This window comes from Eurypyga helias, unplaced genomic scaffold, assembly GCF_000690775.1.
Source record: "Eurypyga helias isolate BGI_N326 unplaced genomic scaffold, ASM69077v1 scaffold7305, whole genome shotgun sequence".
Taxonomy (NCBI): domain Eukaryota; kingdom Metazoa; phylum Chordata; class Aves; order Eurypygiformes; family Eurypygidae; genus Eurypyga; species Eurypyga helias.
This window is the reverse complement of record NW_010251979.1, coordinates 23,082-44,273: the sequence shown is the minus strand read 5'-3', so window position 1 is coordinate 44,273 and position 21,192 is coordinate 23,082. Positions and strand designations below refer to the sequence as shown.

General features: G+C 41.1%; 1 protein-coding gene across 1 annotated transcript in view; it reads right to left on the bottom strand.

Moving 5' to 3' along the window:
• Positions 1–8,985: 8,985 nt before the first annotated feature.
• The window catches only part of LOC104510052 (RNA-binding protein 33-like), a gene marked incomplete at its 5' end in the record, with an annotated part of 34,744 nt that continues 22,537 nt past the window's right edge, over positions 8,986–21,192 (bottom strand). Inside the window, 3 exons of the mRNA XM_010152185.1 lie at positions 8,986–9,823; positions 10,013–10,101; positions 19,800–19,988. Of these exons, the coding sequence (XP_010150487.1) occupies positions 9,775–9,823; positions 10,013–10,101; positions 19,800–19,988 (327 nt within the window). The remainder of the gene's footprint in view (positions 9,824–10,012; positions 10,102–19,799; positions 19,989–21,192) is intronic.

The following is a 21,192-nucleotide window of genomic DNA, read 5'->3' as shown; positions in this document are numbered from 1 at the left end:
GTTTAATTGAAATAAAAAGGGCTAAGAGACACTGACCAGTTTTAATCAATAATGCAGAGAATATTTTGGCTCTTGAGCTCATCCTCGGAAGATGTTGTGTCAAGGGTTTGGACCTCCCCGGGACCAGAGAGACAGGAAAGACGTGCTGAGTCACTAAAGACATCACCCTGTGCAAGAAACCCTCAGCGCAAGATGCTCACGAGGGGTTTAAGCAGCCAAGCTGTAGGCATAGGAACTGTCGGAAAGGATCCTGCCTTCTCCCGGGACAGCCCCTTCATCAGCAGCATTCACAGTGTGAGGACCCATTTCACCTCTCTGAGAGGGGGTAATTATTTCTTGTCAGTTAGACTCAATCACTGAACTCTAAACAGCTGGTGGTAGAGAACCATTTAGCCTCATTTACCACCGTGATAGCCTTTTAGCTCTTCCACATTTCACACCGTCTCTGCCATTTCGCCCATAAATTCTCCTTAAAAAAAAAAAATCATAAAAATTTATGAGGGGGGAAAAAAAAAAGGCATAAAATGGAGGCAGCTAAGAGAAAAGAAGATGAGGTTACGTACCCCCAGCTGTTTGAAGTGCAGTGATTGAGGGTCTCACTGATGAGGGATGATTACATTCCTCCTGCTCCTCACCCCCATTAAAGGCGATGTGCATCCTCCCTCTGGATACAGCTGATTAACAGTAACACAGGGGAGACCTGGGAACAATTGCGTCTTCCCTGTTTTGATGTGATCCATGAATTTTCCCAACCTTAGTGAACAAAAACAAGCCCTTCCCGGTAAGCCAGTACCTTCAGAGGTTTCCAGCAGTAGGAACCGTAGGTATCACTTTGCAGAGAGGCCAGTTTGTGGCAGCCTTTAAGATGGGGAACATACAATGAAATGATCTCCTCAGTCAGTTCAACGGGGTTTGGCTTCGAGGACTGGTTTTGTCACACAAAAATCCAGGCTAGAAATGGAAAAGGACACATTTCCAGCGCAGGGGTTGTGAAACAGCACCCTGGGCTCTATCGATCACATCCCAGTTATTTTCCTGGGATGCAGATTTTGCATCCAGCCATTGTTTGCAGAAGCCCTGGGTTCAATAATAAGGTTAATAATTATAATAGTCAAAAAAAAAAAAAAAGAAAAAGAAAAGCAAATGATAGGAAGTGACAAAGAACAGGCAGGTATCTCCAGATACCTGGAGTATCTCCAGAGAAATCTTAAATCCATCCCCGAGCAAATTCACAGCAGACAATGTTTTGTTAAAGCCCTATCTCAGCACAAAGTAGCAATGAGTCAGAGGACGAGCGTTTAGCACGTTATTTTGTAATTTGCTTTTCTATCAACTGTTCTTCGTGTTAGATTTTGGAAAGACATTACAATCTTTTTACCAATTAGATCACGCTACTGAACTAGACGTTGCCTGCATGCAGAATACTCGATGCCAGCCTCCACTACAACATCACTATTACCCAGGGAGCATCCTACCCTCTGCAGTACCTGACCCAGAACCATTTAGCTCTATAAAGCACTAAACAGACGCTTCATACTTGAGAAAGTGCCCAAACTCCCTGCGATCTGCCTTGGAAAGAACAGCTCGGAGACCAAGCGATGAGGGCTGGAAGAGCAGCCAGGCATCCCAACCCCTGAATAGCTTTTGACCACAATCAGAACACGTGGAATTGCTGCCTCTTACCTTTTTCTTTGACACTCTTCACTATTTCCCCAGCCTTCCAGGGCGGGATCCACGTTTCCTGAGGCTGTGGAAGGCACAGAGCACGGTGTTGTGCACCTGACTCACCGCACAGGCACACGAGGGGAAAAACCTGCAGGAACGCTCTCCCTCCGCTCTTACCAGCTTTGCTGCAAGGAAGGATCATGTGGTGCTGTACAGAATATCTACGTTTTGGGAGACAACAGCCTAATTTGTTAGTGACCCAAGAAAACAGGATTGGAAAAGGCTGCTGAGGCTATTTAGTCCATCCTCTCACTGTTGTCTTAAAATCCTTCTCATGGAATTAGAATCCTCTCAGTAATTTAATAAAAAGTGATTAATTACCCAACAACTAGTGGAATATGGGACTAGAATCAGAAGAAATGGAAATGCTCAGCTCCCAAGTTCTTTCCGAAGCATTCCCAACGCTGACCGCATCTCCACAAAATGATTTTCCTGGGTCAGGATCTTCACTTTTTCCCCAGCTGAAGGCATTTCTTCCCCTGGAATCTTTTCAAAAGAGCATGGATGGGTGAAAAGATTTTTTGTATACTCAGCGGTTACCAGAATTGACATTTGAAACCAAGGAGCAGTGGCACCGTGTGACCAGTCAATTCTCATTGAACCCATCTAAGGATGGTTTCTGTAGCTTAAGCCCTGGTTTTTGAAAGGCTGAGTGAGTAGAGCAAAAGCAGAGGAAATCTTTGATAGCTGAGCCATTAAAGAAAAAAAAAATCCCTAAAATAAATATTCACAAAGGGTTTCCAGCAGGGCAGTAGGGAGGTGGTTGATTGGGTTGTTAATTTTGAAGTCCAGCACTAAATCTTCATGCTACACATACTGATAATTCAATTCTGGAAGTGCCTGACCCATCCATCCTAAAAAGAGAGTAATCTTTTTTTCCTCAAGGAGTTCACCACATCTGTAGATCAGCTATCTGCAATTAATTTACTGCTCTCTTTCCCAGTGACTCCTACAGCAAAAATCCTTATTTATTAATACCAGAGTGCATGCTCTTGCACTTTGTAAGATTAAATTTATACTGACCGCTATTATTCTAATTCTTTAGCTTACCTAATTCCTCTAAGATGCCCCAATCCTCACCTGAGCCCTCCCTCATGCATCTCCGAACACGCTTGGTGAGGAGCAGAAAAGATTTTACACTCAAGTTTTCCTCCTGTATCTATGCTAGGAGATCCTCGTTGGCCTCCAGACCCTTTGAACCAGCCGCACAAGCCCCTTTTACCATCACCTGTCCTCAGACACTTGTTTTTCCACCCAGGCACCTCTGCAGCCCTGAAAGAACCCCATGCTACCCTGCTGAGCAGAAGTAGGGGCCTAGAGATGCTACCCTAAATCTGGCAAAATAATACTGTATGTGCAGCTTTGTCTGGCAAGTTTGAAGTTCAAGTCATACAACAAGCGACAACAGAGGAAATATGATAAGGATCGAGTTTTATTGACATATTTTTTGTACAATAAATATATTTACATGTTGACATCTTAAACATGGCATTACATATAAAAAAAACTTGTACATAAGATCATCTTTGTGTTGCCATTTTTACATTCACTTAAATAGGTACGACAAAGATCTCCTATGCGAGCGGAGGCTTTGGTATAGTTCAGTATTACATTCAAGCAATTGGTAGTAAACACCTTGTGTAGACGATGCTGTAGAAAACATGAGGCAGACGAACTCCCAGTGGAGTTGGTATGATACAGTCGGCTGTTGAGTTTACATCCTGAACTGCTAATAAACAAACTCTGTAATCCAGATTAGAGCAATACATTTGAAGTGATTCTCAAAACACCCAAATATATGCAGCATTTAAGACTTTACAGGTTAGGAAGGATCACATTCAGTAATAGTAATAGGAGGTAGAATCGTGTCGAGAGTGTTCATAGTTCTAGGTGGCAATAAAAAAAAAAAAGTGCTATTACTATCACTGAATTCAAGAACAGAACTCCTGAGGAAGTGAAAAGGATGAAAGAGTTGTTACTCCTGTTTCGCCTGGCTTGCCACAAAAGCTACAGCACACACACAAATTGTTTTAATTCTCCAAGATGGGTAAAACTGCAAAGCAAAACCGTTAAGTGATGCTTCTCCAGTGCTTTGGGATGGGCAGCATCTCCTAAAGTGTGATACCTGTAAAAGCAACCTCAACTTTATGTCCCAAAATCCGCCAAGAAAAGTACAGTACGATGTGCTGTCAGGGTGGGAGACCTAGGCCTTAGGTACCCTCAAAAGAGCTGTAAGAACAGAAAATAGAGCAAAAGACTGAATGCAATTCACTCAGATAGGAAAAGGTCCAGAGAGATGAACAGAGTGAACAGAAGGAACATAACAAGGATACCAATATCCTTGTAGGAATGGAAAAATGGGAGCAGATGAGATGGAAATGAGGTAAAGCATAGGGTAGAAGCAAAGGGTACCACAGGAAAAAGAAAGCTGACTTATATCAATAAAACTTGTATGCCATGGTATGGAAGATCAGCTGTGAACAAATGAGCGTTAGCGTCTTGTCTCTGCTGTTTCTGTAAGTGAAAATGTGTATTAATTAGAAGTTAAACCGCTGAAAGATGTTTCACCGTCTGAAAAAAATCCTGCCAAAAAAATGGTTTTGTTGTTATATAAATAGAAATAAAAGCATAGGGTTCCAAAGTCAGCCTGACAGACACTGGGGAAAAAAATACAATGCATATTAAAAACAGTTAGAGGCACACAGAGAAAATCTGGAACCACCGAACAAACGTCACATTAACACAGCAGTGCTTTAAATTGTGATCTTCTACGCAACATTGTAATACAGCTACATTTAACTGTACATTGGTTCTTTTACAAAATTATTCTTAATATGTAATACCTTTCGAAATTATTTAGATGGTAAAAATTGCTTAACCCGACTGCTGTTACATTAAATAAAAGCAGTGTAACCTGTTGAAAAGCAGCGTGTATCTAAAGCCCATTTCCACTTAGTTAGAAAAATCAGTCAGAAAAATCCAACCAAGAAATGAGAAAGCAACACAGTCACCAAAAAGACCCAGTGAGATTCCTGCCCCTTGAGGTTTTCCTTAGTGCAATAAGGACCATACGTTCCACCAAAACAAGAACAGAAGTAGAAAACTGAGGTGTTTTTTTCTTTTATAAAAAAACCCCCAACCCTGCAAAAAGCAGCATTATAAAGAACAAAATGATCCTTCCCAACCATATTATACCAGAAGATGGTATACGTAAGGATCCAATGTGAATCAGTGTTTTCGTACACAAGACCCTGTGCTCATGTGGATAATAAGCTATATCCATGATTAAAAAAATCAGGTTACAAAAAAACCTTACATAAAATCCTTAGGATTTGATATTAATTGAAGATAAAATACTCTCAAGTATTATGCTTATGAATTAATTAGCGGTTAAGGCATGATTTAAGGTAACATTGAAACAAAAGCCCTATGTCACCCCAAATGACCTTTATAAACCAGCTAACTTTGTGCAATCTGTTCAGTACGTTTCCTTCACATTTAACAGCTCATCCAACATGCTGCTAAAAAAAAAAAGCACAAAAAATAATTGAGAAAAAGGTTCATGTGTCTGAACAAAAAAGCCTTTTTGACAGTGAACAGGTGAAGCCAGATTTCTGCCTTCGAATATCACGACTCACACGACACACACGGTACTACGCGAAGGACAAGAACACCACAACACGATGCCAGAGAACAAATTCAGGATTATCTCCCAAGTCAGACAAAAAACAGGCCAACAAAACCCCAAGAAATGAAACCCCGCGCCCTCCCGCCCACCCTCTCACCCCCCCACCCCAGACAGGCAGCTACCGTGCGTAACGGTAGGAAGCGCCTACGGTGGCTCCCAGGAAAACAGCACAATCTGAAGCTAAACAGCTAAAAGCTGCCATTTTTCAAAAAGATACAAAAATTTCAGCCCCAAGTAAAAGGTTTTTTCTTATTCCAAGTAGCTATATACTGTTAAGAAAAAACGACAAAGACCCTTGAGGTTATTCTGCAATAACCTACAGCTTTACATAAAAAAAACCCAAAACTTTCATCTATACCCTTGCAGTGGAAACCTAATGTTGAAGAACTGAAATTCCCCCTCTGCTTGGCATTTTTAACAGCTGGAAGGCCTTTTTGAACAGGAACTTGGAAATCTGAAGTGAATCTTCAGATTTAAATTGGGGAATAAATGAGGTATCTGAAGACACTTCACAGAGGGGTGCCAGTATTCACTCTTCTTTCCCTGAGTCATACTGGGGATGTATGTGGGTCAAGAACAATATCCCTGTCTAAATTCCTTCCCTCCCACTACACAAATATTTGCATGGCAGCTCTTCCAGCTATGTCCTCCTCCTGCCTAGCACCACTTATACCGAGCTTTCCTGACACATCGTTCCATCGTACAGCAGGAGTGCCACAGCAGCCGCCAACATTGTGATGAACCAACCTGTTACATGACCAACTTGAATTACGTGTCAAACCAAAATATCCCAAACTTTTGAGAACAATGTTACAGGACAGACCTAAGTGGTACTTGCACAGCACAACGGAACAAAGCTAGGAAGCCCGTGCCTTGGTCTGACAGCGCACTGTATTTCCCCTCAAAAGTTAAAGGACAGAGATTTTTTTTTTTTTAAATAAAACTAAAACATTCTGCTAAAATACCACAGATCATACGGCCAATCCAATCTTTTAGTCGAGGCAAAACAGGATTAGTTATAAAGTGAATTCGCCAGTGCTACAAGGTGAAAACAAAATGATTTGGAAAAAAAAAAAAGATAGTTGGCTCCAATCACCTGCTGGAGTTGCCTATTAAAATCATTATAAAATTATGCTAATAAAAACTGAACAAATAATACACAGATCAGGATATATGTATTGACTTACTAGCATCTTTATAAAAATTTGAAGATATACACAAAAACACATCAACATTTATGGAACTGTATCCATTAAACTTAGGTAAGACAACACAAAAAAACTAACAAATAGCTAAGATGTGGTTGACTGTAAGCACTTTGAGTAACATTTTAATTTTAAAAGGTCAATATTTACATACTACATTAAATGCCTTTTTTTTTTTTTTGCATTTTGCTTCATATTTTGAATGCATGATAAAGAAAGAACAAGATAATGGTTGCAACAGATCTTCCAAGAAAATTAACTTGAGATGCTCAGATTTAACACTATGTGCTGCAAGAGAACACGGCAAGAACACGCCTGCCTAGCTTTACCTCTACTTCCTTTGGGTTTTTTCGGGAGGAGTCAACAAATGGAGCTAGAAGAGCTGTATCATCCAAAGTGATCATTGCCAAGAGATCCACTTTTAAATTAACGATCTGAGAACTAACCGAACACAAACATTTCAACAAATGACTCACCTAAATGCTACTTTTGCTGCTGAGTTAAGATATTGGATAGGTATGGTGGAAACACAGGGTGTGAGTATGTATGTACGTGTGTAACAAAACGCATGTAGACATACATACATATAGTAAGTTTACACGTAGTAAAATCCCTAGTACTGCTGCAAGAAGCAGCTAAAATCATCAACCATCAATCATCTACTGCAACCGCTTTTAGGGAGGATGCATCCAGTCATTAAACAGGCACTGCTTACGTTGCCTCCTACATTTACACAGATCTGAGGCGATTTCATGTCTATATTCCAAAGCCACACGTTTGTCTCAAAAAAAAAAAAAAAAATTAAAAAACCCCAACCCCAACTGAATAAAAACTGTTAAAACTTAAGTCGGCTGAACCTCAGCCTCTTTGGGATGGATTCAAAACCCAAAGCAGGAGCGTTTCTACAAACTTCTTTGACTTTTGAATCAAACCCATACTCTCAGGCTCCAAGAAACCCTCTAACCCCAATAATGTTGGCTTCTGATGGGACAGCTGATCAACTGCAGATGTTCCTACTGCTGAACTCAGCTGCTGGCCTGTCTGGCACTTGCATCTAACCCAGATTTCCAGGCACGCACTATCATCGCTCCACTCCAAAACGTCTTCCCATCCTTCTCATTACAGAGAAGCTGCTCCCTAACAGTGGGATAACTGCTCATTGACTTGTTTTGAAGATAAGCATTTATTTCTTAAAAATAAATGGTACGTAACCTGAGGAGGCAGCATAGGGGTCCTAGTGCCCATGGCGTGAGGAGTCAAACCGCAGGTGGCAGAGCGCGTCACCGCGATCGCCTCGCATGGGTCTTCAGGGGCAGCTCCCAATGGGCACTTCCTACCTGTGGCTCATTCTCTCTTGGGCTTGGGTTTACCCCGAATACAGTAACTGTGCTGGATGTTACTGAGTATTATGCATAAATGGGAACCATGCAGGCAGGTGTAAAAGTCACTCACACGCAAAAGTGCTCATGATGTTACTGCGTCTCATCACTAAGTTGTAAATGGGCTTAGAGTATTCTCTAAACTTATTTTTCCCAGTGCAATTATTTCCAAAGTACTACATTATTCTCTATTATTTCGATGAATAAAGAGCTCTTATTTAGACGACTTTTGACAGTATTTATTAGTCAGCCTATTTTTTAGTAACTTATTTGGAAATCTGGACCAAAACTGTAAGAAAGCCAATCAGGTCTTTGCGACTTGGTTACCATTAAAAAAAAAAAAAACAACCATTTCTGCTACTATAAACTTACTCAGTTCACCCTTCCACACTCAGCATGCCTATTTTTGGACCCCATTCACAGCTGCTGCATTACATACCAATAGTGTTGTTCTGCAGTCACTCAGGTAACAAACCTATTACATTTCTGTAAGTGCCCCCATTCAAATCGTAGAAGGAGTGCTTAAGAGTACTCCTAAAATAAAGGATGAGGCAAATGCTCACAGTCTAAAAGCTAAGGAAATGTTCATAAAAACTGGAATCCAATATAAAGATGACATTTTAATAAGTTTATTCAGAAGAACTGAAAAAAATTGTTCCTTTGGCAACACCATCTAGATGGTTCTAACCAAAAGGAAATATTATGGATTTTACTTCGAATGAAATAAAAAGGTCCTTAACATTTGAATGTGATTTTTGGGAACTGCCACATTCACCAGGAGATTCACAATGTCATTACAGTCCTGTATTTATTGGGAACAACGCATCAAACCCAGTCCTTTCAGTTATGGGTTTCTCACATTAGTCACAAAATAAAACCCAAAGAAAAAAAAAATCTAAATAAAGCATAAGGCAGTCATGAAATGCTAGCTCAAAAGAACTACTAGGAATGCACCACTCTTCCTGTGTAACATTTTTTAAGTGAGTCACTACGTATTTCTTTTTCCTCGTGTGTGGCAACGTCATTTAAAACAACCTAGTTACAACTTGGAGGTCACTACACCACAAGGCTACTGAAGGGCAAAGATCCTTGTTTTTAAAAACTCAGGGAAAATACATCCATGTTACTCCTACACAGGGTTTTATGGAGTAAGTGGAGTTGGAAGGAGAAGACAGAAGTCTGTGTTGGAATAGAAAAAGGCAAAGACAGACTTAACATATTTACAAAGATCAAAACTACAATTTTCCAGTGTCACCTCCAAAGCTTCTCCGCAGACTGCTATTCAGTGAAGTAGATCACGTTTAAATCTATGCAAGAATACCTTCTGTGCTCTCAGATATACAACGTAACTAACGTGCTTTGTTTAGAAAAGTGAGTTTTCATTCAAATACCTCACACTGAAGATAAGAGCAACCATTATCAAATATTCTTTGCTATGAAGAAAGTTTTTAAATCTTTCGATGTAAACGTTCTCTCTCAAGTCACTGTGGTCACACAGTAGGATCTCGAAGAACAGTGTCTACATGCATTGAGAACATTTTGAAAAAAAAAATCTGTAGTTCCACGTGGTTACAACAGAACGTGAACAAACAGAAATTCCACCTTTGCAGATCCTCTCAAGTTCAGCTCTTCTGCAGGACATCTCGCTGCTTTCTGTAGTTCAACGCAGCAATTAAAGACTAAGGTGAAAGGTTTCACAACCCGCCGGCTTTGCCACTGCCTCTTGTGTAGCTCCAGAGTTCACTTCTGTTAGTGCCAGGATTTCTCTCGGCAGACTTCACTCAACTATCAGTGCCACGTTTATGTGGGACAGATCTATCATGTGCCTGTTAAAAGAAATGTAAACCTGGTACTCAAACTGATTCTACGGGTGGAGAACAGAAAAGGAGGTTCTATGAAGGTCACTAAGAAACAGATGCTTGACTGGCTTAAGAGAAACATGGAGCAGAGGAGACCAATTTAATCTTTTGAAGGGAGGGAAGGAACTGAGGTGGCAGCAGCGCTTAATTATTTACCTGTGGAATTTCTGTTGAAATGCCAAGGCATGTGCTGGCTCCTTAAATTTTGCTATGGCTTTCCGCTGCTGAGGAAGCATCTGTAAACTCTGCAGAGACAAAAAGCCAAAACATAGTCTTAATATTCACTTAAAGTTCTACTTAAACAAAAAACACCCCAACAAAAAAAACACCAACAAAACACAAACTCATTTTGTACCAAACTGATTGAAATTTTGCCCTATTTCTTGTGTCTTACTGGTGTCCAGGGAATGGAAAGGGAATTCCAAGACTGCAGTCAAGGACCCAGCTGAAGGGTCAGAAAACCCAGACCATCACTCGTTAAGCAAAGGTGGCAGCTCTTCAATTCAACCCATGCAGATGAACCAAACCCTGCAGCCAAACTCCTGCCAGCTAAGTGAGAAATGTTCAGCTGGGCAGCGCTCAAAATCACACACAAGCAGCAGGAGTCAAGGACAGGGGCTTTCCACAGGTTAAACAGGACAAAATCAGGAAAAAGAAGAGGTAGGTTTTGATCTCTACACTATATACTCTCAGTTTTAATAAAACCAGGTGTCTAGCTTTTGGAGACACTAACAACCACACCACCCTGATGAGATGGCTTAGGTCACCACTTCCAAGTCCTCCTCGTAATGGGAAACCACGCAATACACATATACCCAGACAAGCCCATGGGATACACGCTTCCCATACCACAAGAGCAGCACTTCATAATGCTGTAGCTATCAGTAACCCCCCCAAAGTAGTACTGAGATCTTCCAAACTATACCATGCTTCAGCCAGGGAGTAAAACAACTCACGTCTTTGTTCCCTGTTGCAGCAGAAAAAGTCAAGGCAATGGCAAGATGATCCCAAAGAGCAGTCCTATGGCCTTATTAATGAGAAGCAATTAGACTTATTAAGGTTAAAGTTGATACTTTGGGTTAGCACTTCAGTTAGAATAGCATATTTTTCTACACAGTTTTCCTAAACAAATCCTCATCTAGCACAAGGTGCAAGTATAAACATTCACAGAATCATAGAATCATAGAATGGTTAGGGTTGGAAGGGACCTTAAAGATCATCCAGTTCCAACCCCCTGCCATGGGCAGGGACACCTTGCACTAGACCAGGTTGCTCCAAGCCACATCCAGCCTGGCCTTGAAGACATCCAGGGATGGGGCATCCACAACATCTCTGGGCAACCTGTTCCAGTGCCTCACCGCCCTCTCTGTGAAGAATTTCTTCGTGACATCTAATCTAAACCTCCCTGATTTCAATTTATACCCATTACCCCTTGTCCTATCACTACAGGCCCTTGTAAAAAGTCCTCTCCCAGTACCCTTGTAGGCCCCTTCAGATACTGGAAAGCTGCAATGAGGTCTCCTCAGAGCCTCCTCTTCTCCAGGCTGAACAAGCCCAATTCTTGCAGCCTTTCGTCATAGGAGAGGTGCTCCAGCCCTTTGATCATCTTCGTGGCCCGCCTCTGGATTCGCTCCAAGTGGTCAATATCCTTCTGATGTTGAGGGCTCCCCAGCTGGACGCAGCACTCCAGTTGGGGTCTCACCAGAGCAGAGTACAGGGGCAGAATCCCCTCCCTCGACCTGCTGGCCACACTTCTCTGGATACAGCCCAGGATACAGTTGGCCTTCCGGGCTGCCAGTGCACACTGCCGGCTAACATCCTGCTAACAAAGATCTCTTGAAAATTTATGTTCTGATTTTGGGAGAATATCTACTTATTTGCCTTACTATTTAAACCTCAAGTTTTATGCTTAACAACATTGACTATCAGGCACACAACAAGTAGGTAAGATTTTACCAGAGTGTGTAGGTCCTGAGCTGCTGCTATCCCACCCGGAGCAGATGGGTTATCGGTAGGGCATACAAACCAGTGTTCCATTTCGGTGGAAACCTCAAGTAAAATGACTGCATGCTCATCCTACTGGATAATTTCTGTCTCCTTGAACCTGGTATGATATGCAGTTTACAGCTGATCCTGCATTTAGATTATGTTAACAGTGATAAGCTGATATTAGCTCCGAATGTTGTTCAAGGCATTATCTTACAGACTTACTTCACCAGTTTCTGCTTTTGATGATTCCAAATACACGTGCAGGGAAAATACATTACATACAAAATTAATTTTGCATATCTTACTCATGTTACCCTGCTGGTTTTACACACTTAAGGTTTTTCACCTTTTTTGAATAATTTGGCAGCCTTTTTTTCAGTGATAACATTTCAGTATTTCTAGCAGCCACATTCTCAGTTTGAGTACTCACACATTCACTACAAAGAGATCTTCAAATAACCTGCCAGAAAGCTGTTATTTTTAATCATGCTCTTTCACCAGACTGTCCACTGTATTAGCCAGCTTACTTGTCAAGAACACCCTAAATTTCAAACATTATTGGTACCATTACTGTCTAATGTATTTCATTAATGTAAAAACCCAGAGATGTGCAAGCATTCATCTTTCATTCTGAAGTAAAACCTGAAGTCCTGCTCTAGCTATCACAGAACTTGCACAAAACCAGATGCTCACGTATAATGTTTTCAGTATTATTTTTGTTTTCCCACCATATATTTAACTTGTATTTCCAACACAATACTGAACATCAGGCTAGATCTAAACTTCTGTGATTTCTTTTCATCCTGCCTAACTACTTCTGAAGAAGAAGTTGTAACAAGTTGGAAGTTTCACTGAACAAAAAGCTCTTCTTGCATGATTCTTTATATAACCAAATCAACTAATCTAGTACTCATACATTTTTATCTATTGACTTGTTTACTTTTGAAGTTAATGCCATTTATTTGAAATTACTACATTTTCAGAGAAAAGGGCTTTTTTTAGTTACCTAGTATCATGAACAGAAACGACATCATTTTAAAGGAAGCAGTTTAGTCTTATTTGGCTCAACGGCTGCTAAAACTCCCATGTCAAACATGAAATTACGGATGTCTGTCCTACAAATCACCAGATGAGAAGCCTTGAAGCAAGAGCTAACTAAAACATCAAGAGGCTGGGAAGACCAATGCCAAAATAAGTTGAGAAAAAATACAGGTCTGAAAGAAAAAACCAAGAAAACCCCCACTGTGTGACAGTTAGCAGGAAGTACAACAATTTTTAATCCTGAAGAAAACATTTCTGCTTGACAATGTTTAATATGGGCAAGATTTACAAAATTCTAGTTTGCTTAGAAAAGGTTTTGTCCATTACCTGAACCAAAGCCAAATGGACCTACAAGCAAATCTCTGCAAAAATACCAGCTCTTCGTCAGAAGTCCCAGCACTCCTGCACACCACGCTTCCAAAAATACCACAAGGATGGCTACAGGGCACTGTGCCAGCGACCCGTTCCAGGTTCAAGTCCTAGAACAGCTAGTGCTCTGGCTGATCCCTGAATGCAACAGCACAAATGTCTTGCCCGCTACCGGTGGTTAAATTCTTTGACTGTGGGGGTTTTTTTTCCCCTCACAAAATCTAGATGACATATTCTAAGGCTCGAGTAATATCCTACTAAATGCATAACTACATTAGACACATTCGAATCTATATTCAGTATTTCTTTCAATAATGTTCAGGTACAGTAAGTACTACAGATTAATGGCATTTCTGAAAAAATAATTCAGCGTGTTGGAATACATAATACTGAAGTAAGCCTTAGCCTTATGATCTTTGCTGTGATAATAAAAAAATAAGCCTATCTCAAAAAGTTTCATGTCTCATTAGGAATTTAATCTGAATTCAGTATTATTCTGTTACCTAATGATTTTGAAAGGCTGGCTGGGGGGAGGCAGGGGATGGAGATGTGGACACGGGCTGGTTCTACTGACTTGTCTTCCCATTTAATGGTGGGACATTCGTGCTTCCTCCACAGGAGACTCCCTGTTGCCCCTCTGTGCTTCACTAAAATGTCCTTCTATCATGAAATCCTAAACTGAAATATCACAATCCTTCCAGACGTCACAGCACTCAGAAAACAACTTCATTCACATCATCTCTTTAAGTTGACCTAGTCAGACATTCACCAGAGGATGAAAATCCCTTCCCAGACCCGCTCAGGTGTAAAGGATTGACAATACATAATAACTTCCAGGGGATTTCAAATAACTGGTTACTTTACGGATTTGGGTGTACGGGTCTACCTTACAACACTTCCCAAGATCAATCTGAGACCAAGGATATTCTGGGCATGTTCCTATTTGATTCTGGAGAATAGATTCTGACACATTGCCAGCATTAAAAATAAAACACTGGTTTAGGCTGGGGAGACGTATTTTATATGGAAAGGATTTAGGCAGCACAGAGCTCCTACTAATCGTGATAATGTCCTTTTTCTGCTTCCTCAGGCAATGCTGTGGGAAGATGAAGATCTTGCGTTGACTGGGAAAAGCAACAACCATCAGATATTTCATGCTCACTCATGCTTTTGATTGAGAGTTTGCCTACAACTGTTTAAAAACACATTACCCAATGCAAAAATTAAAAATAAACCCAAACCCCTATCTGAGGCTCTGGCTTTTTCTGCAACTGAAGTATTACCAGTGACTAAAGCATGAATATCATAAAAGGGACCATTCCCTCTGCAGATATTTCCTTAGGCCTGCAGACCTACACTGCTCTCAAATTTCTCCATTACACACACTCTGTAATTAAATCTATACTTTTACAGCATCAGTGAAAATAATATTGAAGTGGCCTGCATTATAATAGCAGCACAATAATCTCTTGTTAAGCTTCACTGCAAAACAAAGAACCTTGACACAAGCAGCAGGACATCCATGAGCAGAACAAGAGATCTCTTCCAGGAAGCAAATATCTTCGACACCAAAACCCTCAAAGGTTACACAGAGAGGAAGAAGTTAAAAGGGAGATAACAGAGCACTGGGAGATGGAAACCAAGCAGGTAGAAGGGAGACTGGAGCAAGCACTCATTGCAATTATAGGAAACACATAGGACATAAGTTTCCTTTAATTTTTTTTAACTGAAATAAATCAACTACCTAATAGACTGTACATTCAGTTCATCGCTGAGTTTGGGATTAGGAGTGGCAGTCCATACGAAGCTGCTAAAAAAGGGTCTCTGCAAAAAGAAAGCGTAAACCTTCCTAACCAATCTCATCTCCAGTGTGTGATCCAAGCTGCTCTGCAGCAAGTCGAAGAGCAGCACGGCAGGCACTTTCTAGAAAGAGAGATCAGATTCAATTTGTTCTTCCCCCCAGTCAATAAAGGCAGACACATTTTTATTATCCTCACAGTCTCCTGACACCTGAAGCACCTTTCCTGGGAGTGATACTTCTTAGCCATTACCAACAGGCACAGAATTGGGACAGAACACATTTATTTTAGCCTCAGCTGCTGCAGTTGATCTCCTCCACCTTCTGTTTCTCCTTCCTGCTGCCTCTGACTTCCTACTGTCCACCTTTAGAAGTGCTCCAGCTCCATACCCAAGATGTGAGGAGAAGAACAGACCTTCTGTCACTGAGAGGGGCATCTCAAGCTCACACACTGCTCTACAGGCTCACTACAGAGCTGCTCCTCTTCCCCCAGCTCCAAGGACAGAGCAGGACTGCCCATGTCTTCTCCCACGGCTGATGGAGCTGGCAAAAACTCTCGGCTGAAATCGTTTTTACAGGCAGGAAGACCAGAGAGGTGACCACGCCAGGCCTGCACGCCTTGTGTGCCGTGTCACACGGAGAGCCACCCCGCCGACCTGCAAAAGCACTCACGTTCCGGGTGCACTCCTCCACGCGTGCTTGTTGTTTCCATCCACACACGTCTTCACACTAAAGTACATTCAGCAAATCTGAAGGCTTTGCCAGTGCAGATAGCTGCCTTTACCCTAACTGAGCACTAGGTAGCACTGTCACTCCACGAAAGCGAAAAAAAGCACATTAACATGTCTTTCCCTCCCGAGACCAGAAAAGAACGACTGCATTATCCCAATAGAACTCTTATTTGTAAAACTACTCCAAATACAGCTACAGTCACAACATCCTCACCCCCTCTGATAAACAGCCGTGGGGTTTTTCTTTTTCCTTTTTTGTTTCTAATATCAGATTTTATGATCTTAAATCTTCACAAAGCAATACTGTGATTTTGCACTGATGTTTTATGTTTGCAACCATCTGGTGTTAGAAAGTGTGTCTAAAGATGACAAAGGAACACCCCCGCAGAACTATCATTCAGGACTCAAATGATCTACAGATCTAGTAGATGATGCCCTCTGCCTGTCACCATCCTAAAAAAAAAAAACCTGAAGGTGGCAATAACTAACTGAACACAAGACTCTTCAGACAGTATAAATATTAAACCCAGATTCAAGAGCACCAAAGAAAAATGCACTGGGTTTTTCATGACCTTTGGAACTTATTAGCAATCTACTTTAGCAAGAAGTTCTGGATGGATGTGTGCTGAATGTCACCGCTGCAGAACGGTCCCCAGGAGGCTCTATTTTGATGGTGTGCTCAGAAATCTTCAGTGATTTCCAACACTCTGGAATGCATAATTTTTTACATATTTTACTTTAAATAAATTTTAGATCCAGCACTCAAATTTTACTGCAGGTACATTATTGGTATCTGAAAGCTGATGCTCACCAGAAAGAGTCTGACAGCAAACCCTATGTTGAAAGGAAGTACTTTTCCTGCTAATTCAATCATGTTTGAGTTGTAAAATGCAGCTATGTCTAAGGGGCTGTTCCTGGAGCACTAACTTCTTCTATTCAGTATCTTGAGAATCTTAATGATACCTTTTCTCCTCTGTTAATAACAGAGTAGCTTTAATGAAGCAAGGATGAGAATTAAAGTCTTCAGTGATTAGGCCAGAGGGTATCTCAAAGCTCACATACAGGAAAAGATAGTTTTCTCCATTTCTAGGGTATAGAAGGGAAAAAATAGCGAATTTCCAACAAAGCCTCCTTTATATCCTCTTAGGCAAGCGCAAGTACTCCCAAGCCCTGATGCACAGAACCAACACCTCAAGGCAATCTGATGGCAAAGGTAGGAACATTGAACATCAGAAACTGAGGACAAGGCACTCCTACCTTGATAACGACATTGATGTGACTGAAGATGCTAAAAATAAAAATCCAACTCTTTTGTACCCAGAAAAAAACAAAGTAATCTCTTGCTCCCCATTCACCCTATTGATAAATGATAGAAATCTTTTATCTTTACCCAGGGATTTGGGTGTTAGATATCAGCATGTGTCATTTCCAGACATGACCCAGGCAGGAAGGTAACTCCATGGAAGTTATGATTCAGATCTCAGATTTCTTTTACAGTTGTAAAATATAAGTTTGACACACACATTCCCCCCTAGGATAAATAAAACTAAACAAACAAATAGCTCAAGAGTTCAGCCCATTAAGGAAAGTTTTGCTGAATACAGCTGCTAAAGAGAGAATATTCTACACCTCGAAGATGGAGTCAGCTACAACTAACTCACCTTTCCGTCCTCTTACTATCTCCTGAACTGCATCTGAACCAGCTAAAAACCTGGCCACCTTACTTAATTTCCAAAAAAGCAGCTGGAATTTCTTACCTTGCTGTTTTCTCACAATAACCATCTCCCCACATCCCTTCTATTTCAATTCATCAAGCAGCAACATTTCACTTTGGAGATCAGAGCTCTGTACTACCCAAGATCTTGCTCTGGTCATGGCCATGACCGCTCCTTGCCTCACACACACTGTGCTCCCCCATGAAACCCCCAAAGTCCGCATGGCAAGGAACCCTTCCATTCCCTACTTGGCTCTCCAGAGGCTTCCTTCTGCTCTCCTCATTGCAAGTCACTTACATGCAACGTGGTGTAAGGGAAGAGCGAGGAAATAACCAAGCAGAGCATCCCTTCACTATCAGCCTCCTGACCATTGCCAGTTGCAGGGGATTTTGTACAGCTCTGAGCACAAACACTAGTAAAAACATTGATCTACAGCCACAAGAAAATCCCCTGATGCGCTTCAGGTTATTGGCCTCAAAATCTAGCACCGTCTGTATAAAAGCGATTGCTGTGAACAGGGACACCACAGATTTTTAAACATTTGGTTTTCAGTTCTTGTCTTACAAGGCACTTAAAATTCCTGTTGCCTCTTCTTCATTTGGTGTGTTACCACCTTTCATGGTACCATAAGAAAACCCAAAAAAGCTAAATATTGCACACATTGGTACCAGTCTCATTCTTCCTACAGAAGAACCAATTCCCTCCTGTTTATCTCACTATTCACACTTGTGAAACATCAGTCTCAAACAAGCCAGGAAATTTCTAGCCTTCTGCAAGTCAGACTTGGATTTCAAGTGCAGAATTAGCACAAAAGCCTTCTGCATAGTTAGCTGAATTCAAGCATCTCTTTCAAGTACTACTTCTAGATCTCTGATAAGGTGAAAACAGATGATGATTTAGAAAACAATTTCCAAAGGTACAGCTGATGCTGCAGCAAGAATACAAGTTCTGTTGGGCACAGGGATGTATCAAATCTCACTGGAAAATCGGTTATAATTTTTTTCCTAAGTACATCCTTCTAACTTGGTCTGTGACACTGAATTGAGGGACCAGAGTTTGGAATCTGCTATGAAACAGCAAATACTGAATACATTAAGCACATTCTCAGTCACTTCTCTCAACTGTGAGTATTTCCTAGCAGGGTTTCTATTAATCTCCTAATATTCTCATGCAAGATTTAGCAAGTAAACACTGAATAAATGTCCTTTGGAACTGTATGAATCATTTCCTACAGTACCACAGAACATGAAGGGACAAAGTATTTTGTGAGAGTATTTTTGCTTTCACAAACAAATTAAACCTCCCTGAATTAATGATGTAAATAATTCAGCATTATTCCATTTATTAAATTGAGAAGAAGTAAGGCAGAGTGTGTATCTTTAGGGGAACTGTATGTTTTTCAACAGAGAGATTATACCACTAATAAAGAAGTCTCAAAGAACAGCTCTTACTCATGCATTGCACTTGTCTGAAAAAGTGGATCCTGTGAAAAGGAGCGCTCATAACTGAAAAAAAAAAATATCAAAGAAATTCTCCTCATCTGTAAGTTTCATTATTCACTGACTGATATTTTCAAATGTATGAAGACTAAGACAGACAGGGCCTCCTAAGCCCTGCAGTGCTTTGAAAACCTGTTTTCCTAATGTCAGTTTAACTGATACATCAGTTCCAGGAGGCAGTTTATGAACAGAAGCTTCACAGTAGATATAGCAGTGTGTGTGTGTCATAACCTTGCTCACAGGCTGCTCCTGAAGAGAGCCTTCTAAAAAAAAAAAAAAATACAGAACAAAATCCTTCAAAGGAGACCGTGTTTTTATCTGAAAAAGTAGATGGTGGCACATGACAAAATCTCCACTGGGCAGTGGTCATTAAGTGTTTTTACTCCAGGACAGCAACGACAGGAAAATGTAAATGTCAAAGAGGGTAGGTACAAGTCAGCAATAAAAACAAAGACAGCAACCAAAAATACATTTACTTTGATACAATCATTTCGCTTTAACCACCCCACAGAATGGACGGGCTTGTATTGCCTAAGAAAATAATGGAGATGGCACAGAAACTCCAAAATGAAGGAGACTTTTGCAGCAGGAATGTGATAGTTAGCAAAATCCTACTGAACCTCCCGGGCCGCAACATCATCACGCGCTTGTCTTTGCTACCAGGTGTATCGTGTGTGGGTGGGGGTGCCTTCAAACATAAATTACCAATAAACACACATTGTATTTAGTGTCAGGGAATTAATTGAGCTTTCCGGAATGAAAGCCTTTTGGCACAAAAATGATAAACCGAGGTTGACCTACCTGAATGGGTCCCACTGACATCAGCAGGTTTTTCAGTTGGACATCAGTAGTTGATGAAGAAAGCCCTTCAACTGACACGATACAGGGCTGAGGTTTGCACTCCACCACTCGCAGGTTCTGTTTATTTGGCATCAAGCGTCCTCGGCCCATCTGGCCTGCTACTCCTCTGCCTCTGCCGTGCATAATGACCTGCCAACAACAAAAGTAACAGTACTTTGATTTACTTACCTAGTGCTTCTGCTCACCGCATCTGACAGACGATAGAAAAGTTAGTGGTTTGGTTAAAGACTTGATTAAAGCATGCATTGATTTAAAACAGCTTGTTGCTGTTTTGCTGATTTGAAAGGCCACTTATTAACATATTCATCCACTGCTTATATAAACCTCTTCTAGAAGGATAGCAATATTGAATTATATATGTGGCTTTGAGGCTAAAAGCCTCAGCTTTAGCAGAGCAGTGGAAGGTCTCAGTCCAAAACACAGAACCTAGTTTTCAACACTGATCACCTAGGCAGCATGTGTTCAGCTCCTGCATTTTGAACCTGGCCAAAAAAAACAACCCCTACCAGTAATCCCTCTCCTTTTTCTCTTCTCAAGCCACAAGACCAGCAAACTGCTTCAAGCACCTCCAATCTCTATTGGTACCAACTTACGGTCTATTATCAGGATATGCTAAATAACTTTATACCGACTTTTTGTCAAAGTTCCTTTCCCCCAAATCCTGTAGGATCTGGCACCACGGTATCTTCTGGAGCAGGAAATGTGTGGATTTATTTCTTACGCATCAAAGGTTGAACAGTTGGAGAGAGGAAAATAACAACGAAACAGAGTAACAAGCATTAAACAGAGCTAACACTTAACACTGAGTTAACACGGTTTCTTGATTCCTACTCGGAAAGCCCACGGCGGGTAACAACTTTTCACACACCTCTGCCTCAGCAAAGAAACTTTATCCTCACGTGAAGTGGGATGATTATGGCCAACAGTTCAAAACCAAGAAATAACTTCAAAGCCAAAGTACCAGCTATTTTTCCAGGGAGCATGCCAGCTTGCAGAGGCAGAGAAGGCACACACCACTGCCACCCGAATCCTCTCCCTGCCTCCTCCAGCGCATGATCAGTGCAAAATCAAGTTACAAGATCACCAACTGTTTTGAGCGATACCAACTTTGAGGATCGACCAAGAAGCATCCTGAAACAGTTGCTGTGCACTCCTCTGTATGCAGGAAACAGACGGAATAAAAGCTTAAGCACAACTTCAGAAAAACTCTTGGTATCCAACGTGCTTTCTGGCTTTAAAACCATCTCCTACAGTAGCTATCTTGGGACACAGGCTTTTCTCCCAGGGAGTAGTGTGCTGGCCAAAGTCAGCAGATGAAACAACCTGCAGGCAT